Source organism: Parasteatoda tepidariorum, chromosome 8, assembly GCF_043381705.1.
Source record: "Parasteatoda tepidariorum isolate YZ-2023 chromosome 8, CAS_Ptep_4.0, whole genome shotgun sequence".
Classification (NCBI taxonomy): Eukaryota; Metazoa; Arthropoda; class Arachnida; order Araneae; family Theridiidae; genus Parasteatoda; species Parasteatoda tepidariorum.
The window spans coordinates 34995672-35021701 of record NC_092211.1 but is presented as its reverse complement, the minus strand read 5'-3'; the positions used below and the strand labels follow the sequence as shown (position 1 = coordinate 35021701).

The 26030-nt window shown below is 28.2% G+C and overlaps 1 protein-coding gene across 1 annotated transcript in view; it reads left to right on the top strand.

The window, feature by feature from the left end:
- LOC107455980 (cell adhesion molecule Dscam1-like) overlaps window positions 1–26030 on the top strand; it is a 428665-nt gene that overhangs the window by 391055 nt on the left and 11580 nt on the right. Inside the window, exons 25-26 of the mRNA XM_071184630.1 lie at window positions 10384–10549; window positions 25901–26030. Of these exons, the coding sequence (XP_071040731.1) occupies window positions 10384–10549; window positions 25901–26030 (296 nt within the window). The remainder of the gene's footprint in view (window positions 1–10383; window positions 10550–25900) is intronic.

Genomic DNA, 26030 nt, shown 5'->3' with positions numbered 1-26030 from the left:
TATATATATATATATATATATATATATATATATATAAAATTTATTTTTTTTAACTGATAATGAAGGTAAACCTGGAAGCTTATACAGTGGAGTTTCTTTATTATCGTCGCCAAGTTTCTCAACTGTTTACCGTATTCTACCACATTCTGCTAAGAAATGGTCTTTACATTTTACCCTATCCTAGTAGTTGTGACCATACAAATTTTCTAAGTGCGACAAAACAAATAAGCATTCGATTTTTACAAGCTGATTACATAAAGGTTTATGTCTAACAAAAGTATCTATATCAAACATATTGAAATATTCTACTAGTTATTTATTATAAACTTTTATTACAAAAAGCTATGGAAGCCTTTTGTGTTAAAGTGAAATAAACTAAGAAATTGAATTTCTAATTATAATTTGTTAGTGGATTATATTTTTTAAAAATGTATGTTTTAGACATAGTTAATTGCTCCTTGAATATAATACAAATTAATTTGTATAACAAATAACATGCGAAACAATGGCGTTGATAACTTTAATTTAACCTAACAGAAGATTAATTGTGGCATTAAGTCGGAGGTGTGTAAAACTTAAAACACCAACACTTTTAAGGTAATAGCAACAATCCACATTGAAAATTGGTATCATTAGTGTAACATACTATTATATACTTGATTAAGGTTTAGTTATCTTTTGAATCATAAAAAATTCATTTTGACCAATTAAGATTATGAAACCAGTTCAGTAGCTTCACAGCCGGAACAGATTGGGAAACCACTTTTTGTTTGTTCTCTATCATTTATAAATTTCAGTAACGGCATTCAAACAATTAATTTGCGAATATATTTTATAATTTATAAGAAACTTATTAAAAAAACACTTTCGCTTTCAAATTGTTAATATCTTAAATTTAAATTCTGTTACAGGATTTGTCCAAAGTATTGGTTATTTAACGACGCACGTGTTACTTTACTACAGAGTAAAAATAATTCTGGCACGCTAATAGAAAACAAATTTAATCCATTGTACCTTTATTCCGATGACATTTACAAGCTGAAACGGATTTTTTTTTATTTTTAAAAATGTCACTTTTTTCTGGAATTAACTTTCTGAAAAATTCACAGCTATGCTCATTTCAGAGATAAATTTATGATTTTTAATAGTAACTGAGCTTTCTTAGAGTAACATTTGTAAAGTGATTTTAGTTTTTTTCTGGAATGAACTTTTTGAAGAATTTATAACTGTGCTCATTTCAGAGATAAATCAGGGACTTTGAATGGTAACTGAGCATTCTTAGTGCAATTTAGCGTGAAAACTAGAGTTTGTGCTTCAGTGAGTTGGATGATGATGAGCAGAGCTGTGTTGAGGCCATCAGCTTGAGAGAGTTGCTTGTTGCGTTGGAAGTTAAGTCCCCGATCAGCCGATTGGGAGAATGAAAACTTTGTTCTCTCAGTAAATGTATATGCCCAGCTTTAAGGAGCTACTTAGGTTGATAAGTTTACACTACAGAGTTTGGAAATTTCAAAAATTTAATTAATTCGTTATGCATTGTTTAATTATCATTGAATGGAAATTTAATGTATAGTTTAAGTAATTAAAATATGTACCATAAATATATTATGTACCGAGGTGTGTCTATATGAGGAAGAACACATTTATTTACTGAAATTTGGAAACCTACGACAAAGAAACTTTTTTTCCACCGAAATCTTAAAGACAACCCAGAATTTTATTGAAAAATTCTTTTTTAATCTTCTTTTTTTTAATTTATTGTTTATAGTGAAGTGTTATTTTAGTGTTAACAAGACAATGTGGTTTTCAGTTTAATAATAAGATTTTGATAATGTAAGAATCTTGTCAATTCATGTACGATATTTATTTATAACCCGCTCATTTTTGATATTTGTATCATAATCGTCAAATATCAAACTGAACTGAAAATAAGAACCCGAAACGAAAACCGAATATCAAGGTGGAGACAAACCACAATGTTCCATTTTGTATTTTCATAACATTATGAACTTAAAATTTTTTAAAACATTTAATGTTAAGGAAAAACACGATTAAATCCAATGATGCATAAAATAAAAACTATGTTTAGCAAATATATATCACTCGAAAGAATAGCAATCTTTAGGGTACAATCCAATTGGCTTTTAGAGTTTTAATTTTCAAGTTTTCAGCATTATTTATTTTTATTGTGTTACTTTAAAATAAAACCCACACAATAATTTCAGCCACTTACAATATAGTGATAGTTATCCTCATTCTTTCATTTTATTGTCTATTAAATAGAAACATAACTAAAATGAAACCGACTTATGTAAATGTGTTTAAATGTATACTTCATTTTTTTAAGTATAATTTAGTTTATTTAGGTACAGATAAATACTTCACTAATATATTCTATGGCAGATTAAACTACGCATCGAGTTCGAGAACGAAGTAGACATAAGTTTCATTAAATGATTTAATGCATTTTAAGAATTATGTATGAATATATAAAATAAATTCATGTCATTTGTCATAAAACTCATTAAATATTTAGAGAAATTCATTTTTATACACCGATTATTAATCTCAGAAATCATAACAAACGTTAATGAACGAATAAAGAAAAAAGTCTATCAAAGATTAATGAAACGGTAACGTTTAATACGGTTAACGACAAAATTGTGCGTGATTTCATTGTTCGCTAACTAGCTGATGATCAATCATTGCCAAAATATAATTTTTTTGTTCAATCAAAATATCTGATCAGCTTAATTAAGTATTCTGATTTTCAACATATCCCATTAATAGGGATCACTTTTTCTTCAAACAATCATTTCCTTGTAAAAGTATCAGGAAGTAGATCAATATTACCAATTTGTATTTCAGGTTGCATTTGATTGATTGTATGTTTTTCTGGCTGCTTAATACTGCTAGATTATATAAAAAAAGCTTTGCGCATTTGTTTCTCAATTCATTATTTTTCAATAAATTACATTTTAGCTGAAGTCTGAAATGAATAATGTAATTGAAGTGCGAGTTATATTTCCCTGTTTACGCATTACCACTTACCGCGGGAAACAAAATGCTTCCAGGCAGTGCACCAGTATTTGTCTTGTCAAAAATAGTTTTTTATTTATTGTAACAATTAACTGCGTTATGAAAAAACACTTTTTTACTCTGAAATACGGATGTCATAAACTTCTTCAAAGGCTATTTAAAAAAAAGGAACAAAATTATAATTGAAATTTTGAGTTTTTGGGGAAAAAAACGAATTTTTAATATTTACGAGTCATTTTTTTGCATTTATACTAAAGTAAAATAATTAAATTTTGTCAAAAAGTGATACGTATGTATTTTTAAAAAAAATCTAAACCAATAATTTGAGAATTTCGAATTTTAAACAACAGAACTTTTTCTTGCAATAGACCTTTTACTTAAAAAGGCAAAAATAATAAATTGTGCATAATTAAAAGAAAAACATGCATTACTCGTGATTATGAAAATAATGGGAATCATAAAAATTATGACTGTTTTTCTGGCTATCATATTTTTTCGCTTAAATATTATTATATGCAGTATGAATACTTTTGTACAAGAAAGTCGACAATTCATTTATTACTTTTTTCAGTACATATTGTTTTTCATTTGCACATGAATTATCTGTGTTAAATAAAAATTTTCTTCATTTAGCATTCAAATGCCTGAATGTTACAATATATATATTTTTTAAGTATATGCTATACACAATAGTTTGAATGATTTTAGATTCAATAATTACAAAATTTTTAAAATTTTCAATAGTTACGAAATTTCTATTTGCATTTCCAAACATTTTAGTAAAAAGTAAAAGAGAATAAAAGAGCAAAGTTTCATGTATACTTAAATTTTATAGAAAAAAAAATATATATCGTGGGATTAAAGCAATCAGATGAAAATCAATGAAGCAGATAAAAATATGCAGCAAACTGTATCCCTCTTTTATAGCTGCAAATGATGAAGAACAAACTTGATGTTTTATAAGAATCCTGAGAAATTACTTCCTTCCTCAGCGAATCAGAATGATTAATCGGAAAATGTCTAGATAACGATAAAACTGATGAAAGATAAAAGAAAAATATTTACCAGTATTTGGAGCATATTAGCAACTAACCATAAAAGTTTAAGGAGAATATTTTGTTTCAAAAATGCATTATTCCAAAAATTAATTACTCAGAAAAATTTATATATAAATAATATATTTCGAGTAAATATTAAAAGTTTAAAATTAAAATTACATATCTTAATTTAATAATCAGCAAAATTTCATAAAGTCTTCTTAATAAATTATAAAGCCAAATTGTATACACAATTAATAGCAGAAAATCACAAACTGTAATTTCGGTTAGATATGAAAGTCTTCCTTAATATCCAAACACAAAATATATCCTGTAATTCAGCAAGGAAAAATGTTCCTGTTTATAGAAAATAAAGGCTATCATTTTACTATTATTTGTGCTATATTTATGTTATTTGACTTCCGTAGCAAGAATTATACCATGTCTTTATTTAGATAAAACTATCTACTTTATACAGTGTTTGTCTAAAAAATATAATTATTTTGGAATAAAAACCAAAATATGAATAGATTGATTTTATTCTTAAATCATAGTGGGTGCAGAAAGGTTTCATTTTTGAATTTAAAGCCCCATATAATTTCAATAATCTTCATAATTGCTTTTTTTGTTTAACAATGTAACTTTTAGGAACTACTGTATTGTTGTAGAAGTATCGAAAGGATTTTTTTCATGTTATTACTGCTCTTACAGTACGAAACCCTGAGTAAAAGGGAAAAATACCCATAGTTCATTGGTCTATTAAGGAGAATTATCAGTTTTATTCTATTTTATAACCTACTTTATAACTACCATTTGTTTTGTATCACTCATTTCCCGTATTAACACGTTAACGCTTCAATTTTTGCTTCTTATTCTCTTATGTTAGATGCGATTTGGTTATTTTTTAATCCTTCAGTGGAAATAAATATTATTTTTTGCTTGTTACTGAAAATAAATAAATAGAACAAACTGTACAATTTTGAGAAATAAGAAACTGCTTTGCATTAATATTACTAAAAGTAATATTTTATACTTCTTTCCATACAAAATTATAATTGTTTTTACATGGTTTATTTTTAATTTTTACAGTAAATAATATTTCTATTCTACAGTATCGCATAAAATGCAGTTTAAGGAAAGTATTCACAGTATATTCTCAGTACGGTTAACTAGCAGTGCAACAATTTTGCAAAACGTGTAGAGGGCATAAAATGAATAGAACAGAAACATATTTGCTAGATTAAAAAAAAAAGAAAAATATATAGTATGCTTCAGGTAAAATAAGCAGAAAAGCAGAAGCATAAGCCAAACCAACTTAGAGTAACATCCTAATTACTTGTCCACATCAGCAAACATGCTACAAAAGGTTTTGGGAAATCTCAAAAAGGAGCAATCATAGAGGCTTTACAGCAATGCAGTTGCCCAACATTCTGGAAAATTTGCGTCTGCAGAAAAACAAGCGACGAAGATAGCAATCGAATTTACTTGGTATTTCAGTTGGTTAAGCTTTCAGTTGGCTTTAGTAGAAATAGTTCAGGAATGATATATCCAGTGAACAATTATGCCTAACAAGTCACTGAAAGGAAGCACCTTTAGTTCTCCCGTCTCATGCTGGCATATCAGACCCTGCCGAGCTGTACAATCCAGATTCACCAGGCATCCGTTACACTTCCTGCAAGTTTGTGATACTAGTAATGAAATTACTTGCACTGCTCTTAAGTGAACAGTATAATGATGAAATGTTTGTTATGTGTGCCAGAATATGACATAGATTCTCAGTCTGTAAATGGCTGTGGACTACTAAAACGTTAATCCTTCCTGTATTAATAAATAAGTAAACAGTAATAAGTAAATCTTACAGTAATAAGTAAATCTTACAGTAATAAGCAAATCTTACTGTAATAAGTATACTTATTACAATCTTAAGTAATAAGTATACAGTAATAAGTGGGATAAGTATTCTAAAGAAGATTATTAGAGATGCAGAACCAGTCATTCGCTTGTTACACGCATCAGATAAACACATAGGTTCCAAACCGGCAGAAGAGAAAATTGGGCTTCATTTTTAACTGGCAGGGGTGTTACTAATGCAACTGATAAACCAGCATTTTTCCCAAACTTATGTATCTTAAATTCTTATCAGTATACTGGCTACTAGTGTTGTTTTATATCATCGGATTCTTAACAATTTTCAGTAATAATTGATAACAATTAACGATTATAATAATTGATAACGATTAACTCTTTGACGAAGAAATCGTATTAAAAATAAATTTTTATTGTTTTGCATTGATTTAGGTCAAAATAAGTGAAAAATATTTATATTTAGCCTTTTACTAACCTATGGTTAGGAAATACAGTCCTAAACACCGGAGTCTTTTTCTGAGCTATAGGTAAAATCTTCCAAACAATATATTTCATTGTTTTAATTTACATTTACTTGCAATTATTCAGATCAATGAGAAACAGTTATTCATGATTAAAACTTAATTTACAAAGTCAATTATGAATTTTTTTTTTAATACGAATGCACAAAAAAAAGATAAAAAGAATTAAAACAAAATTTCTTAAATTTTATAATTTAATACAAATATGATTGAAATAATCTAACATAGTTTTAGTAGCCATTAGACTGTCCTTTTAAATTAAAAAAAAGACCAAAAAATATCTTTGTAATTAAAGTGCCAATATATAAAGAGACACCGGTGCTCCATCTGCGTCAAAGGAATTAATATTTTTAAAGTAGCTCGTAAGTGACTTTATCTTGCTTATGAATATGAATACACTGAATTAAGCAGTTTCAAAAATAGAAACGTTTGATGAATAAATAAAAACCAGTATGATAAAGACCATTATGATGATTACATAAAAACCAATGATGAAAATAAATGAACTTCAAGTTGAGTTTAGTTAAACAAAAACTAAGCAGGCTCCTGATTAAATATTCTAACTCTTATCTCTTCCAGTAACTTAAACAATTGATTATTTTTTTAAAAACTAAAATAAGCTCCTGCTTTTATTTATTCTTTCAACGTCTCATTTATAATTTATCGTTTAACACCTTAATCAATAAATCAAAATGAAATATTCTTGTAATATACATTAATAACCATGATCTTTATTTAAAGAAACTTAATCATTCCACTTCATTACTCGGAAAAACAGTCATTCCTTGCTTATAGTATTCAGCTTACCAAACTTAGTTATTTGTATTTATTTTTAAGTTAAATTGAAAACACTTTTTATTGAAAATGTTTATTTACTTTTTTTATTATCTTATATAAATTACCTTCACATGCTTATGCAATTAAAATTTCAAAAGTTAACATGCTTCAAACTCCCAAAATTCGGCACTCATTTTCAAGACCCACCAGACGTAAGTGATGAAAACAAAATAGTTTTGGAAAAATAAAACACAAAAATAGAGAGAAAAGTAAACTTCAAGAAAGAGACAAAATAGGAAAATTAATGGTTATGCATTTCTGTACTAAATGAAGGATAGGTGAAAAATACTACCTTTACCGGGTAAGATTCGTTATGGAAAGAAGCAAAATTTTGCAACATAAAGAATTGCTGTGTAAATTAAATTAACAAAAACTTTGTCTCCTGGTTCACATTTCAAACCACGAATCAAAAATCCCACAGAGAGTCAAAATTAATATTGTTTATTGCTTAGTTAAAGAGTACTAATAATTTGTTGATATTAATACTTATACTTTGCCTATATTAAAATAACGTAATAATATTAATACTATTTATTTTAGAATATCTATAGTCCAAAACTTTTAATTCATAAAAATACAGAACTTTTTCCTAGTTTTAAGAATGAATCATAGTTTTCCTTATTAAGTAAGTTTGTACATTATCTATGTAATGTACATACGTGCTTTCATATAAACAATCATGTTTGCATAATTGAATATACGTTTTTACATAAATGTTACATAAATTCTCCCAGATATCTTGTGACCATTAATTGCTTCTAAAGACAATATTTTAATGATTAGATTCAAGGTAAAAATAATTGCAAAAATTATTGAGTCATAGGTTTAAGCTCATATGAAGTTTTTTTTAATTTCAAAAAAGAAATAAACAACATATAACAAAACAACATACACAACAAAAATTGGAATTAATTTTTCCCATAAACTAATTAAAAAAACGTTGCGTAGTTTCATATGTAGGGAATTTATATGTAAGCGTTCATTATAAATTTTTTAGCAATTAATATTAAATAATTCGTAGTTAAAATTAAATTCCTGCAATTAATTTTAATAATTCCGCAATTAAAATTTAAAAAAATGCTTTTGTAAAACTGCTTTCCATATCAAGTATCTTAAATGCTACATTAGTATAAAGAATTATATTTTATAATAATTTACAAGAATTATTTAAATTATTTAACTTTGATCGAAAGCTCAAAATTGCAATTTATCACTTAAACTGAAATAATTTTGCACAAATCCACCTTTTGAAAATTATTCAAAAATAATCTTCTTTTCCTGACAAAATGTAATTTAATCTCTTTCTCGCATATTTACATAACGTTCTTGTTATCATTAAAAGTTTAATTAAAAATATGTTTAGTTAATTCATTTTAATCGAGATACTATTTACTAAGAGATAATAATGTAAATAATGTCACTTAAAAATTGTTATTAAGCCTCTCTCAAAATTCTAAGCAATCTTTTTTCAGAAAAATAATGTCAGTTGTTTAATAAACGTAAAGTTAGTTTACGTTTATTGAGTTTTTCTAATAACTATACACATATTTCATGTCTTAGCAATAATAACAGAACGCTCAGTTTAATTTTGTTTTTTAGAAAAATAATGATTTCATATACTTACAAAAACTACTTATTACCTGTGAGTGCGTTAAGCATAATATTATTTAGATTTACGAGTTAGATTTCACATCATGCTGCTTAGTAAAAGTGCACATAAATTATTTAACTTTGTTCTAAAGCTAAAAGTTATAATTTATCTTTTAAAACGAAACAATTTGGTTCAGACAGTGCATATTTTTAAAATAATTCATTAATATTCTTGTTTGTACCTTTTCAAAACGTGATTAAATCTCCTTTTCGCATATTCATATGACGTCCCCGTGTTATCACAAAATGTTTAATTAACAAAAATGTTTCTTTCATTTAACTTAATTAAGGTAATATTTAATAAGGGATAATGGAATAAGAGCCAGAAAAGGACGCAATGTCTGGGTTGAGGAATTTAATACCGTAATCATCCTCGTGATAAAACATGAATCATTTACTTACAGCCCGATGTTCTAAAAGGAATTAAGGACGTTAACAATTAGAACAACTTATTCCATAATTCAGAAAAGGTTACACTAAAGTTTCAATTTACGTAATGTGCAGCAATGTAGCTTCATTGGTCATTACATTATATGAAAGCTAGTAAAAGTTCGATAGGCGAAATTAGTATGTAAAATTGTATAAACCAAGTAATTGTAACGACTTTCGTCATTTCAGTTTATTTTATGATTTGCCTGCTTTATTTGATTTTAAACACTTGAAATAGCTATAAAATAAAACGTAATACAGAAATGTTACTTTTAATATTTCTTTTGTACTAGTCTTAAAGAAAAATAAAAGTTATGAGTGAAATAGATTAAAGTTAATATAATAGATACTTATATAAATTTTTGTAGATTTTTTAAAAAATAAGCAATGCATGCAGTTTTTTTTTATATGAGGATGGAAAAATATCCTTTTATCCCAATTAAAAAGTCAGTTAAATATTTATTTTTATCTTTTTCCTATTTTACGTTTCAAGCATAGTGGAACTTTGAAGTCATTTTCCCAATTATCACTTTTATGTTTTACTAAACTTTAAAACAACGTATCTCGCAACTTAAAAATGAAAAATGACAAATATATATTTTCGTCAGTTTGAACTATGATAAATAATTAACTAATAATAAAACTAAAAATTTGTTTTATGAAATTCGCACGAATTTTTCAGATTATATTTATTATTATATTTCGTTTTGCTTCCAAAATTTATAAAAGGAAAATAAAATCCGGTTTTTATTTCATCAATTTGGTTTAACATGCTAAAAAGCATGAATAGGGGTAAGTTCTTGACAAAACAAACTATGGGTATTTTCTTAAAAGAATAAATTTAAATTTATTTTTAAAATTTCTCATAAATATTTTTTTGTTTACTTTACTTGTTAAAATATCACAATACATTTAAAGCAATGACTGCATTTAAAAAAATGTGTTATTAACAGCTTAACATTTTAATGCAGACATTATAATTGGCAATGGCTGATTGTGTTTTGCAGGGTGTTGTGACAGCGAGAAACTTGTGTCTAGATGGATAGGTCGTCCGGCATCGGAGCCCTGCACTTTTCAGCTGTCTCAAGACACAAGAAGGAGGGTGCAGGAAGAAGGTCACTGGTACCCTTCCCGGTACAGGACGACCACTGCCTCCTACCCTCAAGAACAACGGTTAGTACATCTTAAAATTTTGAATAAATTTCTTGAGCATTTTTACGTCATAAAGTATTGCGGGATATTATAACGTATTTTTATGTGTGTAAGCTCATATATTTGTTAGTTAAGAATAGCGACAACAGTTGTGTTTATTTGGTTTGTAATATTAAGAAAAAATATACGTGTAAAAAATGTACGAAATGCACGTGAATGTAGCAAGATACTAGAAAGCTTATGTTATCAATAAATATTTTCTTTTGTTTTCCTTAAATTATTTACTAATGTTAAATTAACACTTTAAAAAGCCAATATATAAACAAATCTAATGATTTATTTTTCTTAAATTGGCTCAGAATCAACATATGAGCATGGGGAGAAAGTAAATAAAGTAATGTAGAGGGCTGCTTGAAACTTGATTCTGAAAAGAACATGATCCACCATGATCTACACTCAGCCAGCTCTATAGTGTAAGAGTTAGAATATAACGAGTTTATTTTTTTAGTTTAGAACATTTAAATTGAGAACAAACCATTTAAAAATTTTTATTAGAAAGCTATCTAAAAATATTGTTGCAATTGAAAAAGAATTTTTTGCGCATAAAATACTTATATTGCTTGAAAAATAAATTCATTCTTTACATCAGAAATGATTCATTAAAATTATACATTAAAAGGAGATTTAAGAAATATTAACTATTAAAATGATTATTTACTGTTAACAATAATAAATGTCGTTAACAATTAAAAATATTAATAAAAATAATAATTTTAAAAATATTAACAAAATTAATAAACAATTTGCTATAATAATTTTTAATTACTTAACTATAAAATTATTAATTATTCGGTTGTTAAATTCCTCAACTATTTATTTATTTACCCGGAAGGATGCGCGAGGGTCATTCCATGCTCCCTACATTCTTTAAATTTTGATTGCTAAAAAACTAGTCACCGGGCCATCCCTCTTTTATTAATAGCAGAGTTTTCTATCTATCCTTACCTGCTTTTTGTGAATAACAAGAAGGCATTTTAGCAGTTACTGGAGTCATGGAATGATCCCGAGTTTCTAGCAATTATTTTATGAGTTCAGCTCTTTATTTTTCATTCCCAATTAAAGGGATGTTTACTTGTTTTCAATGTTCATTAGTCATAATAAATACAAGAAATGCTTTGCAGTCTAACAAAAATCCACTAGCTGTGTTTACGTTACCTAACTTTGTATGAAATTCAAAGACCTTGTTAAGTCACTTACTAGTAATAAATGTTAGCAAACGTGAGGTCAATCTACACTTGGATCATGATATAAGTTCATGAGATATAAGTTCAGATATTAAGCAGTTTTCTCCTGGAACCACCAAAATGGAAATTGAAATGTTCCTCAAAATAAAGTTTTGCTCGAGAAATCGAAAAGTAATGAAACTAAGGATTTGTGCCCATTCCCCCCCCCTAAGGTGCATGTAATTTCTGTGTAAAACTTGCATCTTAGAAAACAAAATACAAATAAAAAATATTAATAAATGCATTCACATCTACATTAAAATAATGATATCGAACATAATTTATATATTAATTAACAAAGATGAAAACATTATCACTTTCATAAAATTTACAGAGAAAGGAATCGTAAAAAGCTACAAATAGTTACACTATATAAATACTCAGTCTATAAATATTCAACATCGTCAACTCAAAAGTGTTAGATTTCCAATAAAAAATGTAATGTTATTTTAGCAGCGGTTAATGAATTTCATTTGCGGTCATTCCATAACCCTTGTGGGCGGAGGTTAAGGGCTCCCAGTTTACGTTATTAATTATACATTTTTCTAATTATATTTAATTTTATTTAATATTATTTTAAAAATTATTCATCTATATTTAAATTTATTAGTCAAAATTCATATTTGTAGAATTTGCATTTTTCTTAGAGCATGGATTTCTTTATATTCTAATTATTTGACGACAACATACGTATTTCGAATTTATTGAATTAATGCTTTCGATGGTTGAAAATTTGTCAGAAAAAAGTTTCACTTTTTCATTTATTTGAAAAATAATTATAATTAATATTCAATTTAATCAAATTTTTATTAATGACTTATATTCAATTTTCCTTTTAAATTTTAAAGAGTGACGCGTAAATTTTAAAGAGTTATTCCTTTTAAAGAGTGATGTGTAAAAATATTTAATCTACTTCTGTGGAATAATTTAAAATCGCGTCGATTCCAAACCACTAAACTTCACTTAATACGAATCATAACTCTTAATCAAACCGCAGTAACAGAACACAGCTAACGGCAGTTTCCAAACAAAAGAGTAATATCAGTGATAAAAAATACCTACATATTGCGTATCGGCGTTTTATTTCGATATTAGATCATTGGTTGGGCAAACGTCTAAAACCATTGGATGTAAACCATCTATTACCGATCGTAATGCTCGTCTACAGAAAAGCCATAAACGCAAACAATCCTTTTTAGAAGAAAGTAGACAAAACGCTGACTATTTTTTCTGAACAATAAGAACAATTCTTTGACATCTAGGCGACAGAATGTCTATTAGGGGTTTTGTTTATGTCAGGATTTCGGCTGTGTGGCAAAATGAGCAATTTCAAATGATCCCCTCTTAAAGAAAAAACAACCGTTCTAGAAGGCAATGTGCTGTAAGGTTCGGAAAAACAAAATGGCGCTTCAAGAATATGGAAGGGGTTTAGGTTTCTAGTCTTTGTTCTCATTCGATAACATTGTTCTTGACATGTGGATAGGGATATTTTACATGTTGCCCAGGGAAATCTCGTTCTGCCTTGCCTTGCAAATAGCCGACGTGATAAAGTTGCTTTAAGATAAAGCTGTTTTAAGAATATATTTGAGATGTAGCAGGCGTTTTATTCTTTCCGTTAGAGAAGATTTTTTGTTTTGTTTTTCATTTAAAGTTATGCATAAAATTTCTATTTTTTTTCTTTGCTTATTAGTATGCATACTTAAAAAAATATTAAGATTTGAAATATTCCATGGCAATAAAAGTTTGTAATTCAGTCAATAAGAAACTGTATTCAGTATTCAATAAAATTGGCACATTTCTATCTAAGTTTCTATTTTTTTATAACATCAAATCTTTTTTATTCAAAAAAAAATTTTTTTAGCTCAATGATAATCGTTTTCTAAATTCCATGAGTGGAATTTAGTTTACTCTTCCCTAATAGAGCTGTAGTGGCGCGGGTGATAGAGTGTTCGCCTCACAATGAGATGACCCGGGTTTGTATCCCAGTAAAGGATGGTCGATGCGAATCCCGTACCGGAAGTAGTATACGGATGGATATGGCTCAGTGATAGACAGATCATGGCTAACAGTGTGAGGTTTCTGTGGTTTCCCTTTCCATGTAACGCAAATGCTGGTCAGTTCCGTCAAGAAGTCTTCTACAAGGGCAAATTTCTCTCAGTGCTTGATCCAGAAGTTCCCTTATCTTCGGAACTAGACAAAGTTAAACATTGGTAGTCGTAAACACAAACTTAGGTCGGCAGTTCAGAGACAGTTTTAAATATAATATCCTTCTTTAGTTACTAAGTTAAAGAAAAATAAGTGTAGTTGCTTTAATTCGAAGTAATTCGTTCATTTTTTTCACTTGTTCACATTCTTATATTCTAATAGGAAATATATTCATAAGTTTGATTTTATGAATATATATATATATATATATATATATTCATAAAATCAAACTTATGAATATATTTCCTATTAGAATATAAGAATGTGAACAAGTGAAAAAAATGAACGAATTACTTCGAATTAAAGCAACTACACTTATTTTTCTTTAACTTAGTAACTAAAGAAGGATATTATATTTAAAACTGTCTCTGAACTGCCGACCTAAGTTTGTGTTTACGACTACCAATGTTTAACTTTGTCTAGTTCCGAAGATAAGGGAACTTCTGGATCAAGCACTGAGAGAAATTTGCCCTTGTAGAAGACTTCTTGACGGAACTGACCAGCATTTGCGTTACATGGAAAGGGAAACCACAGAAACCTCACACTGTTAGCCATGATCNATATATATATATTTTTATATATATATATATATATGTTAATTTGCTAAGTTAATTTGAAGTATAGTCGTTTCAATTTGATTTCATTCAGTGTTTTCTCTTCATCACATATATTTCAACATAAAATTGCTAAGCGAATATATTCCTTTGGGAATGGAGTTGCTGCTATGAGTTTCCAACTCGCTTACTTTTTGTACTATTTTCACATTTTTCAATAGAAAATTACGGAAAAAGTATGATCTTTTAAGAAGTAGCTGCTTTAAGGAGTAGTATTAAGGAATAATCATGAAACTTTCTTAGTTTTTGTCGAAACCATTTCCTGGTGCATGCTCCGAGCAAATATTTCGTCAAATTAACTAAATAACTATCCTGATTTCTTCTAAGAGACGTATTTCGTCAAAAGTAAAGAAATACTTCATCATTATATTAAAAAAAAAGCGTGGTGTTTAATATATCAAACTTTTTTAATAACCACTCTATTGTGGGCACTATGTTGAAGGAACCATGTCGCTCCAAGAACTCAAGAAAGACATACACATGAATTACACCCATTTCCGAATCGGGCATCGAACCCGAGATCTTCTTGGTACGAGTGTAACTCCTCGACCACCATAAAAGCAGTCGACTTGCTTATTCACCTTATTTTTGATAATCTAGTCTTCGCCATAGTTTCGTCATTCTAGTTAAGAATCTTTCATAATTCATTACGATGATGTTTCATGTTGAGAAAACATTTTCTTCTCATATTTTAGAGTTCGCATTTCATCACACATCACGAGATTTTATAAGGAAATTATTCTTAAAATTAACGAAAAAAATTATTTTATTTCTGAGAGTGCAGAAAATTCATAAATAAATATGATGTTTGAAATATAGTTGTTTCAATGAGTTACGTTTCCACATATATTACAATAAAAGAATACTAATAAATATCAAGTCACGTATTATAGTCGTTTCAGTTAGAAGTATTTTTTCCATTCATTTTTCCACTTTGTGAATTAGATGTATTCTATCGATATCATTAACCAACCGATTACTAAATAAATACATTCAATTAAAATATAGTTGTTTCAAAGAGCATTTATCCATTTTTTTCCACTTATTCACACAGGTTTTTTGTTTAAAATTAGTTTCTCTTCTTTACAGATCAAAAGAAAATTATTAAATAAATTTTGCCAAAAGCAATTAAATTTACTTTGAACAATAAATAACTTTAGAAGATAAATATAAAATAACATACATTTTATATGGATGGTAGCTTCCCGTGATTTTTTATAACATCCTATTACCTTTTTTTCAGAAACATTTTATTGAGATCTTTGTTCTAGATTTATTTTACCTGTGCAGCACATTCATTTTAAAAGAATTCTTTAGTTCCTGTAGAGTTATTAAAAAAGAAGATGACTGTCTTCTTCTCTTATCGCCATTTGCATTTAAATGGTTAAAACGTCCAGAACACTTTTCTGAAAAGCACTGGAGCATAAAACGAACATCCATAACTTTACAAGGCAAGAACGTGCTCCTTAACAAAGTAGATGGTTAGCTGATTTGCAAAACGTCGTTCGCAAATATTTCATGCTTCCATAATTAAAAGTGGCTACGCTTGAAGTACAAAGAAAAAATTCTAAGCAAGCGATGTTGTTGGTAATGGAACCTGATTCATTACAGTACCTAAATTTTTACACGCATGGTCACGTTACGAACATGTAATCAAATCCGCCCTAAAATTACAACCAGCGATGTTCTTTTTGCCATTGTTTAGTTTTGAACGTAAGCAAGCGGCATCTTAAAGTAATAAGGCGTTATCAGGATGGTATTATCCAAATAGAATTTCAGATTCTAAGTAATAAAAAAAAACGAAATAAGTAATTTATTTTTATTAACTTTTATGATTCCATTTTTATAATCCAGAAATTAAATTTAGAGCGAATTTATTTTTCTGAATAAGCGTTTTTAAAAAATAAATTTTTCGTAGTATTTTTTTTTTGTATTCATAAAATTAAAAATTTAGTTGTTGCTTATAAAGAAATACAGTCTGAATTAAAATACAACATTAAATAAAGAAATCCATTATTTAAAATAAGAATTCGCGAATTATTTTAATTAAAATTATGTTAAGAAATATAAATAAGTTTAAGAGTTCTACTTGCAAGAATATTTTGATGCAAGAAATCACTCTCAGATATGCCGTGAAAAACTTAAATAATAGAATTTGTACTTACTCCAACTACAGAGTTACTTATTAGTAAAAATTAGATAACTTTTAAACAATAATTACTATAATTCAGATAATTAATAAGCATGTGTATTAATTATATAAATTAACTATCAAAGCATGAGTCTATCTTTTGATTTATTTAGATTACCAATTAGCACGTGAGAGTTAGAATATTTGTTCAAAAGTTATTAGCTGTGTTTCTTATTCCATTGTACGTACATGTACAGAATAGTTTAGTTTCCATTTCGTTTCTATACGCTACTCATGACAGTTATTGTTAATTATGGATAAATAAATTTAAGCGGCAGTTACAAGATCACCAACTCTAAGTGATTCATCATGAAAAAACTATAATCTTAAGAAATCGAAGGCAAAAAAAAAATTCCTTTGCTTTCTACTAAAAACAGCAAATGGTCAAAATTTTTTAAGAAACAAAAATTAAGGGTATCTCTTACAGGAGATCACGAGAGTGATTGAAACCACACAGGTTAGAAGCAAGGGAATAATCCCTTAGGGAGCCTGAGGAGCCTAGGGAGGCGGTGGAAGACCAAGGAAGCATACCGGCATAGAAAATATCCCCAAGCAGATTTGAATTAGAACTAATACATTTAATAGAGAATCTGCATCGATATAAATGAAACAAGACTAAAAGACTTTTCGCGTGAGATGATGTGTAATGATAGGCATAGAAATAATTTTTTAGTTTATTCTACCCAACATTGTACATGAAAATATGTTCTATTCTCATTTGCCGTCTTCAGCAACAATTGTTTTTCTGTTATTTTCTCTCTCCTGTTGTATAGTTGGATATTGCACTTTTCTAGTTTTTCACCTATTGCACTTTCATTTTTAAGATATTTTAGGCCAAGTATCGAAATTTTATTGATTATTTTGCTTGAAATAAACTTAAATTGCACTCATAAAAACACAAAACTTTCAAGCTTATAAATAATATTTCATTTAAGAAATAAAATGTTGTGCATGTGCACCATCAGCCATTTAATTGAACGCTGGTTTTTTTTTACGAATTTCGTTTTATCTTTATGTTAACTTACAACTTTAACCTAACCTAAAAAACAAATTATTAATCTCGCAAAAATGATACATTTTCAAAATGTAGAATTCGCAAATGACCATCTCAAGTTAAGAAACTAGCTTAGTTTAAAAATGTCTTAATTGAAAGTGTTTACTCTAATTTAATTACTAATATCTCATAGATGTTTTTAAAACCCTTGACAATAGCAGAAAAATAAAATTAGAGAAAAATATATGTCACAGTGTTAATAAAAAATATTTATTGAAACATTGCGCTTATGCACCTTTGGCTGAAAATGGGGCAACGCCTCTTTTTGAAAATTCATGATCCAATGAAACATTTCTTTGAAATCCTATTGGCATGATTTGTTTCAGGATTCATTTTGCTTGCTTAAAGTCGGTGTCTGTAATAAAATTCTGTATATTGTAAATAATAATTATTTTTAGTAGAAGCACATAGAAGACAATTATTCATATGTATCAGTTCAGCATATATGCAGTGGGAAATAAGAAACATTCCCAGCTATTTATTTCATATAGGAGGGACTGCACATGTTTCTTTTTTTTTATGCAATACTCACTATACATTAACTTTTACGACCGAATTTTACTTCATTTTTTTATCCAACTATTAACAAAAATGAACTTATTCTGTTTCTTAGGGTTAGACAACTGTTATATTAACCCATAAGAAACATAAGTTAAGATGTTTTTTTCTCCCCAGTCATAATAAATTGAATTAAATAATTATTTCACATGACACAGCGTTAACTTTTTTAGAGACAAAATACAATTACTTGCGCAAATAGAATCTAAAGAGGTTTCTTTTCCTTTTTTTGCACTCTTCAAGACAAACAATGAATAGTTAGTCATCTCTGTTACAACTTATAATCTTGGATTTTTTGTATTGCAAAAACCATTCAATAAAAAATAAAACAAACATCTGATGAAATAACTCTTTCAGAGCTAGTATGTTCTAAAAAAATAGAATTATATTCTTTTTTTTTCTCCAATCGGCGATGCTTTTTGTTTTATTTTCCCTTAAGGATTTCTAGATTCTATTAATTCACTTGTGAGCTTTCTCTAAAAGAATGAGGGGAAAAGAAAACTTTATAGAAGACAATATGCTTGTTGCTTTTTTTATGTTCCGGTCTCTTTTACGTCTCTTGAGTGGAAGAAAAAAAACAAAAAGTAATCCTGCTGACCCTTAATCCCCTTGTACGACACCCAAAGACAACATCAAATCGACTCTCCTGCGTAGCATTGGAGATCTGATTTTAAGGGAAAAGAACAGTTATTGAAAGTCGAACAGCTCGCTAGACCAAGACTTAATCGGAAATCAATCTCAGAGAGAGAAAGGAAAACCCTGATAAGACCACAATTTTCTTCATCGATTTCTGTTGTAAAAGTCCTTTGTTTCTCTTGTAGAATCTGAATCGATACACGAGAATGAGTATCGATAAACATTTTCATTGCGAAAAGCTCGTTTGCATCGCTTACTACCGACTTTCAACATAAATTCCTTCACTCGTAGCGTAAGAGTTTCAGTTTCAAGTAATGATGGGAATCAATATGCATGCTCTGGGACATGTTTACAAAATTGAATGTTGCATACTATTGACCGTCTTTCAAAACTCCTATTTGTCAAAAAAATGACCAGAAAAATTGAAATTTTTGAATTTTAAAGATAGAAATGCGACCACTGGTTCTGCCTAAATATGTGTAGTTTAGGAAAAAGTATATTATTTTTTTCAATGCATTTTCAGATGATTTTCTCCAAATAGAATTTGGAATAAATGTGTTTTTCAAACAAAGCAATGTTAAACTAAGGCTCAGCTAGATCAGCTAACTGATTGTATTTATAAGCAATGTCTATTAGGTTTGTTGTGACATATATGTAAACAACAGTTGTAGATGTTTTCTGCGCTTTGTCATAAGTTCTGGACCAAGTCATTGTTTGAAATGAGTTATTTGATTTAAAATAAGAAATATCATTTATCCCGTTAAAGGTATCCAAATGAGTGAAAATTAGCAATTTCGGCGATAATTTTAACTATGTTTAATATTTTTTATAACCATCGTTCAACAGGAGAGGCAATTGTGGGCTTAAGACTACTTATGTTCAACTCCGTAGCATTATAATTTTGAATCCATTCCAGAAGACAAGGGGATTCTTATATCAAGTATTGGGAGAAATTAGCCTTTGAGGAGGACTGTTTGACGGAACTAACCAACACCTCCTAGAATAAGGAAGGCCTCAGCACGGATTAATTTAGTAGTCCGATGTGACGAAGTTAACTGCGCAGTAAATGAAAAATAAGAAAGATGTCATTGCGTTCGGGGTACTAAGCTGCGCAGTGGTTGAAAATACGAAATATGTCATTACGTTTGGACTACTAAAGGATATTTATGGTAACCCGTGCAGAGGCCTACTCTTTTCTAGGAGGTGTTGAACTAACACGCATTTACATGTAGAGGAAAATCAAACCAGCAAAGGTTAGCCTGATGGTTGAGGAACTGTTCCATCTACCACTGATGATTGAAGTTGTAGTTGCGTTTTTGTTTACTGACATATGAAACAGGAAAGAAATTACATAAATTCATTTTCAGAAAATCGTTGATTTTTTAAAAAATCTCTTTACACTAACACACATTATGAAAAAAGTTCAATATAGAATTCTTTGAAACTTTGCATCCAGATTTGTATAACGTAGTTATATTTTGAATTAAAAGCTAAAGTTTAAAAGTGAATTTAATATTTATATCATGCTTTATATAAGAATGCTTCGAATTTTTATTTAAAAATCAATACTGATGAATATATTTAGACCCATTTTATAATGCATTTTGAATTTTGTAAAGATTTTATTTCAAAACACAGGTAATTTTTATTATTGATCTAAAAAAATATTATTTAGATGCATATGCATATAATGTGTTGTAAAGCTGTTAGCTTAATAAAAAAAATCGTAATTTTTATGTTAAATTCCTTTATTTTGAACAAAAAATATTTAAAAAATTTTCAAAGTTTACTTTAGTTTTATGATGTTTGAAACCTTGTTAATCAAAAATTAAAATTTTAATAATGGCCATTTTCAAATAAAAATGTGCCAAACCCAGTCAGATGTTCTAAACTTTCATTGAATTCTATACCTGCATAGGTCAAAGACTCATAACAACGTACTCATATTGTTATGTAGCATATAATAAAAATGTTTCCATTTATTCTGTCTTGACAGTATGATCCAATGCCGTAGAGCAAATATTTCTAAAAGGAATTCGATTAAAGTAAGTTTTATCCTGATAAGCTGTTTTATAATTGAATCGATGATTCCGAAAACTAGTCATTACCACTATTTGTTTCAAAATAGAGATTCTTGCGTTTTTAAATTCAGCTGATGTAAATTCATAAATAGGATATAAAAAATTCATGTCAACATACCTGGTATAGTATAATGTGTGCAGTGAAATCTGAATTTAGTTAGAAAACATCATCCTTGGAGATGACCTGTTCTGGGATTAAACTTGGAAATATACTGCTAGATGGCTGTCGTTGTTGCTTATGAAATTGTTCGCATAACTTGAAAATTAGCTGCTTAATTTAGTCTTGTTATATATTTGATACCTTTTATCACACAATAGGTGATTTCGAGGCTATTTCTTTAGAGGGTATATTCATGAAAATAAAGAGCGATAAAGGAACTATGAACTCTAAAGGAGGGGACTACAATTAATAATATGGTACTTAGTTACAAAAGTTGATGGCCTGACCATAATAAGAAAAATGAGTGATCAAAGTGGGTCTATGGGAAAGCAAGAAAGCAAAAACAACACTTTCAGTTATTACATTATTGCAATTTTACTTACAAACGAACTACATCCAGTAAAGTTAAAGTATGTCCTTTCACTGGTGGTTCAAATTAATATTTACTCCTGTACAAAAAAGTGCCCACATAGTGGCACCGTAACCAGTAGGGGAAGAATATTATGAAGAAATTGCTATAAACCATAGGAAAATTGCAGACACCAAAAGAGTCTTTAAAATATATACCAAATGATATTTTGTCTTTTTATGAAGAATTTTATAAGTGGCCCAACAAAGACAGCCATATTCCAAAAGATTTCTGAATGTACACAAATATCCATCAATATGTAGTCTAATACTTGAAAAAAGTTTCGTTTAAATTATAAATTATTACTACTTTCGAATGTTAGAAACAATGTATAGTATTTGTTTTAAGGTTTTGTCCGAATACCGGTCCTCTTAAAGTGCTAAATATGTTTTTTAATTGCAAAGCATTAAATGATGTTGTAGTACAACTACAATAGCACACATTGTAACCAGCCTTATTTTAACATAAAAAATAAAGAAATGTTCTATATATCAAGCTGATACTCAACTTTTCAGTTTTTTGTCTCAATACTTAACTATTCAGATGATTTTTCCAACTCATTAATTCAATTTATCTGTTGCATTATTTTAACAAATGCTATAACTTTAAAATTTTAATAATATTGCTACACTTTGTATTGAAAAATATACCGATTTCAAAATTTTAATATTACCGAAATACCTTACTATCGTTCAAATCTTTACAAACGTAATTTGTATTCAAATGGTTTAGCATAAATTCGATGTGAAATATTTAACTTTTTAGTGCAGAATATTAGTTAAAAGCATCAGTGAAATGTTTTAAATATATAGCAATAGATATTTAAAACATTTAAAACAGAATATTAGTTAAAAGTATCAGTGAAATGTTTTAAATATCAGTGAAATGTTTTAAATATCTAGCAATTTTTAAACTTTCAAACTGCAATCCAGACATGTAATAGTTTTCCAGTCGTTCTGTAGTAGTTAAGCTTGAATGAATATATGTGAGGAAGTAAACTATTCCGTCAAAGACATGAATAGTAACAAAATTGTTATACACATATATGCACGAGATAATAATTTATAAGCAATATCATGATTTTTTTTAAAATTTTAAATCGGTATACGAAAAGAGAAGTTGAACAAGTCAAATCCTTTTGATGTATTTATTGAAATTTAAGCAAATAAATGCTTTAAATTCAATTTTAACGAAAAACAGATCAATTATGAATGTTTATGGATGTTTTCAAGAAACAAATAAATCGAAAATTACGAGTTAATAATTGCTAAATGAACGAGTTGAACTTTTAAAAATTTAAAACTTTTCTTCTTTAAATGTACTGAGTTTAAATTTAATTGTTTATAAAAGTAAATTTTCTTTGTTAAAATCTAAACAACAGAAAATTAAAATAGGATCAAAACTAACTCCTAACAAATTTCGTTTTTATTTATTCACTATTCATTGATTTACTTACCTATAATACACTTATTGACTAATGTTTATATCGTCAATTCATTGATGCATTAAATCATCGATAAAAAGCTAATAAATGATGATGACTATTGTTAATAGTTAACTACAGATTATTTAAAAACGTTGGATAAAAGCAGTCGTAGATGAAATTTCGAGTATTTTTTTAATAAAGCTTATAACTCCTGTACAAACGGGGTGCGAGGAATTAAAAATTAGTTTTTTGAAAGTGAATCAAAATTATTTTCAAAACAATATTAATAGCTCATGCGATTAGAGTAAAGCTAATCATTACAACTGTTTACCTACTTATTGATAATGACTTAAGAAATATTGTTAAAAGTAGGGGAGAGTCGGGTAGTTCCCACTTAAGGAGTATTGCTTATATTTCTGTATAATATTGAGTAATAATCAATATTTTTGGATGTTTCTATTGTTTTATCTTCTAATTAAATAATGCAAAAAGAATAAACCAAAATAAGAATAGTTTAACTTAAAAAAATAGAAATTTAATTTCATGACTACTGTATTCATGAAATTAAATTTCTATCATATATATACATATTTTCAAAACTATTGTTTACCATGTTACCAGCTGCATAAATATTTCAAACTTTGAAAATAATCTTTTTTTAATATAACAATTAATGTCCGATGGCCCATTGACTTGAAGAAATATTCTATACATATGAAATTGACAGTGGGCGGGGATACCCGACACTCCCCTAATACAAACTCTTTATTTAAAATTTTTATTGAAATTCCAGCTTATTTTTCAAATTAATTTCTTATTTGAATTAAAACTTATTCAGTTGAGGGCAGCATAATAATAAGGGACATTTGTATTTCTGAAATAATTTAAGCACTGCAAATTTGAATACCAATTGCACTGCGATTCTAAATACGTATAATACTGTTATGTCGTTTTATAGTGTTATGTCGTTTTATATTGTTGCATCGTTTTATATTGTTATGCTGTTTTATATTGTTATGTCGTATTATATCGTCTTCGCATCTTATTGTTGTATATTTAATCTCTCGTATAACAGTCTTGTATAGTTTTATTCATTTTCTGGTGTCTCGCAGAAATTATTGGCGCAACGTTTTTACAATGAAACTTTACATGAAGTTTCAGGAAAAGCGAAAGGATCCACGTAGTCCTTAATCCATCAAAGGGTTGCACGGAGAGCTGCCTAAGCTACGTAGAGTGTATAGACGGCGCATTACCCATAACTGTGGGAAGTAGCACCTATTTCATTTGAAACCATCATTGAGTACGCGGATACCATATACGGATTATAAATATCACTATCAGACTTAGATAGTATGATTCCTATAGAAAGAAGGAAGTGTATTTAACAAAAAACGTTGAACAAGGTTGCTGGAAATATCGGCAATGAATCGTACTCATTGCGTAATGACACCCTCTGATTGGCTAGATTCAGCTTTGGACAAGATATGAAAGAGGTCAGTGCAAAATGACTAACAACATTCCATGCTGCTGATGGCAGCCATGTTGGACTTTACCACGTGAACTGGTGCATAACATCCAACGTTATGAAAGACACTACATAACATGACAGGGACCAACAAATTACCTCTTTTGAGGAAGGTAACTAGTTGGATTTTTATATTGTGACGTAGTTATGTTATTTGCTAGTCGAGATTAAAGCCAACCTGTTCAGGAGCGTTTGAAATTGAAGAGGTTTTTAGTTTCTCAAATATACACAAAGCAAAGCTTGTAATGTAATAGGACGGATTGAACCTCTTTCTTTATTTCGGAGATAAACTTACTTATGAGGCAAACATAATCATTCAAACCGAAACTGTTAAGAAGCTCCGTCCCATTTGCGTTGCGTATTGTTCTCAGATGGGGCTTAAACATATAAACAATGGCTTACCATAGCTCTCCTGAGTGACTAACCAAATGGCGATGAACACTGACTAAGACGAAGATTATAACAAACAAATAAACTATTCGAATTTTTTAAATAAAATGTATCCTGCCCACAGGCAACTATTGTGTCATTCATCTTTGTAGAACTTAACATACGAAAAAGGAAAATTTTAACGTGATTGAAGTCACTAATTTATTAAATCATAGCAATTTTATTTAAATAATTTTAAATATGTAAACTTTTATGCCTAAGATTATATTTAGCATTCCTTGATTGATATTTAAACATTCTTCAATTGTAAAAATATATATCTTCAATGGTTTTGAAATATATTCAAAACTATAATCGCATTAGCTTTTTAAAAAAATTTTAAACTTCATAAATACCAAGTATCTTACAGTTATCTTTCAGATTTATAAAAAGTAAACAATGAAAAATTATAGCGGAAAAAAGGCATTAAAAATGTTTTAAGTCCATTTAAAGCTTTTTTTTCTTTTTCAAGTTGCATTGTGCATTGAGAATTTAAGTAACATATCATGTTCTAAAAATATAAAATAATGTTCAAATAATAAAAAAAATCCCTGTTTAATTGAAACGAACTAGATATGTTTTTAAGAATATAAAAACCCAAATTTTTGAAGATTTGTGCTGTTAACAGTTCTGAAATTCTTTTTGAAAAGATATTAAAACAACACTTTTTGTTTGCAATACATTACCGATAGTCTTTATCAAATATTAGCATTTCAGAAAATGGAAATTTTTAATGTTGCGTACTTTGATTCAGGTAGACTAAGTCAATCTTCAAAATATAATTAATTTTCTTTTTTACAGATTAGAATGTTCAGAAGATGAAAATGATTTTAATGCTCTAAGGATAATAGGACAAGACGAAGATGAAGAAGGTCCCGAAATTTCAGAAACAGAATGTGATAGGGAGCTTAATTTATATTCAAAATCAAAA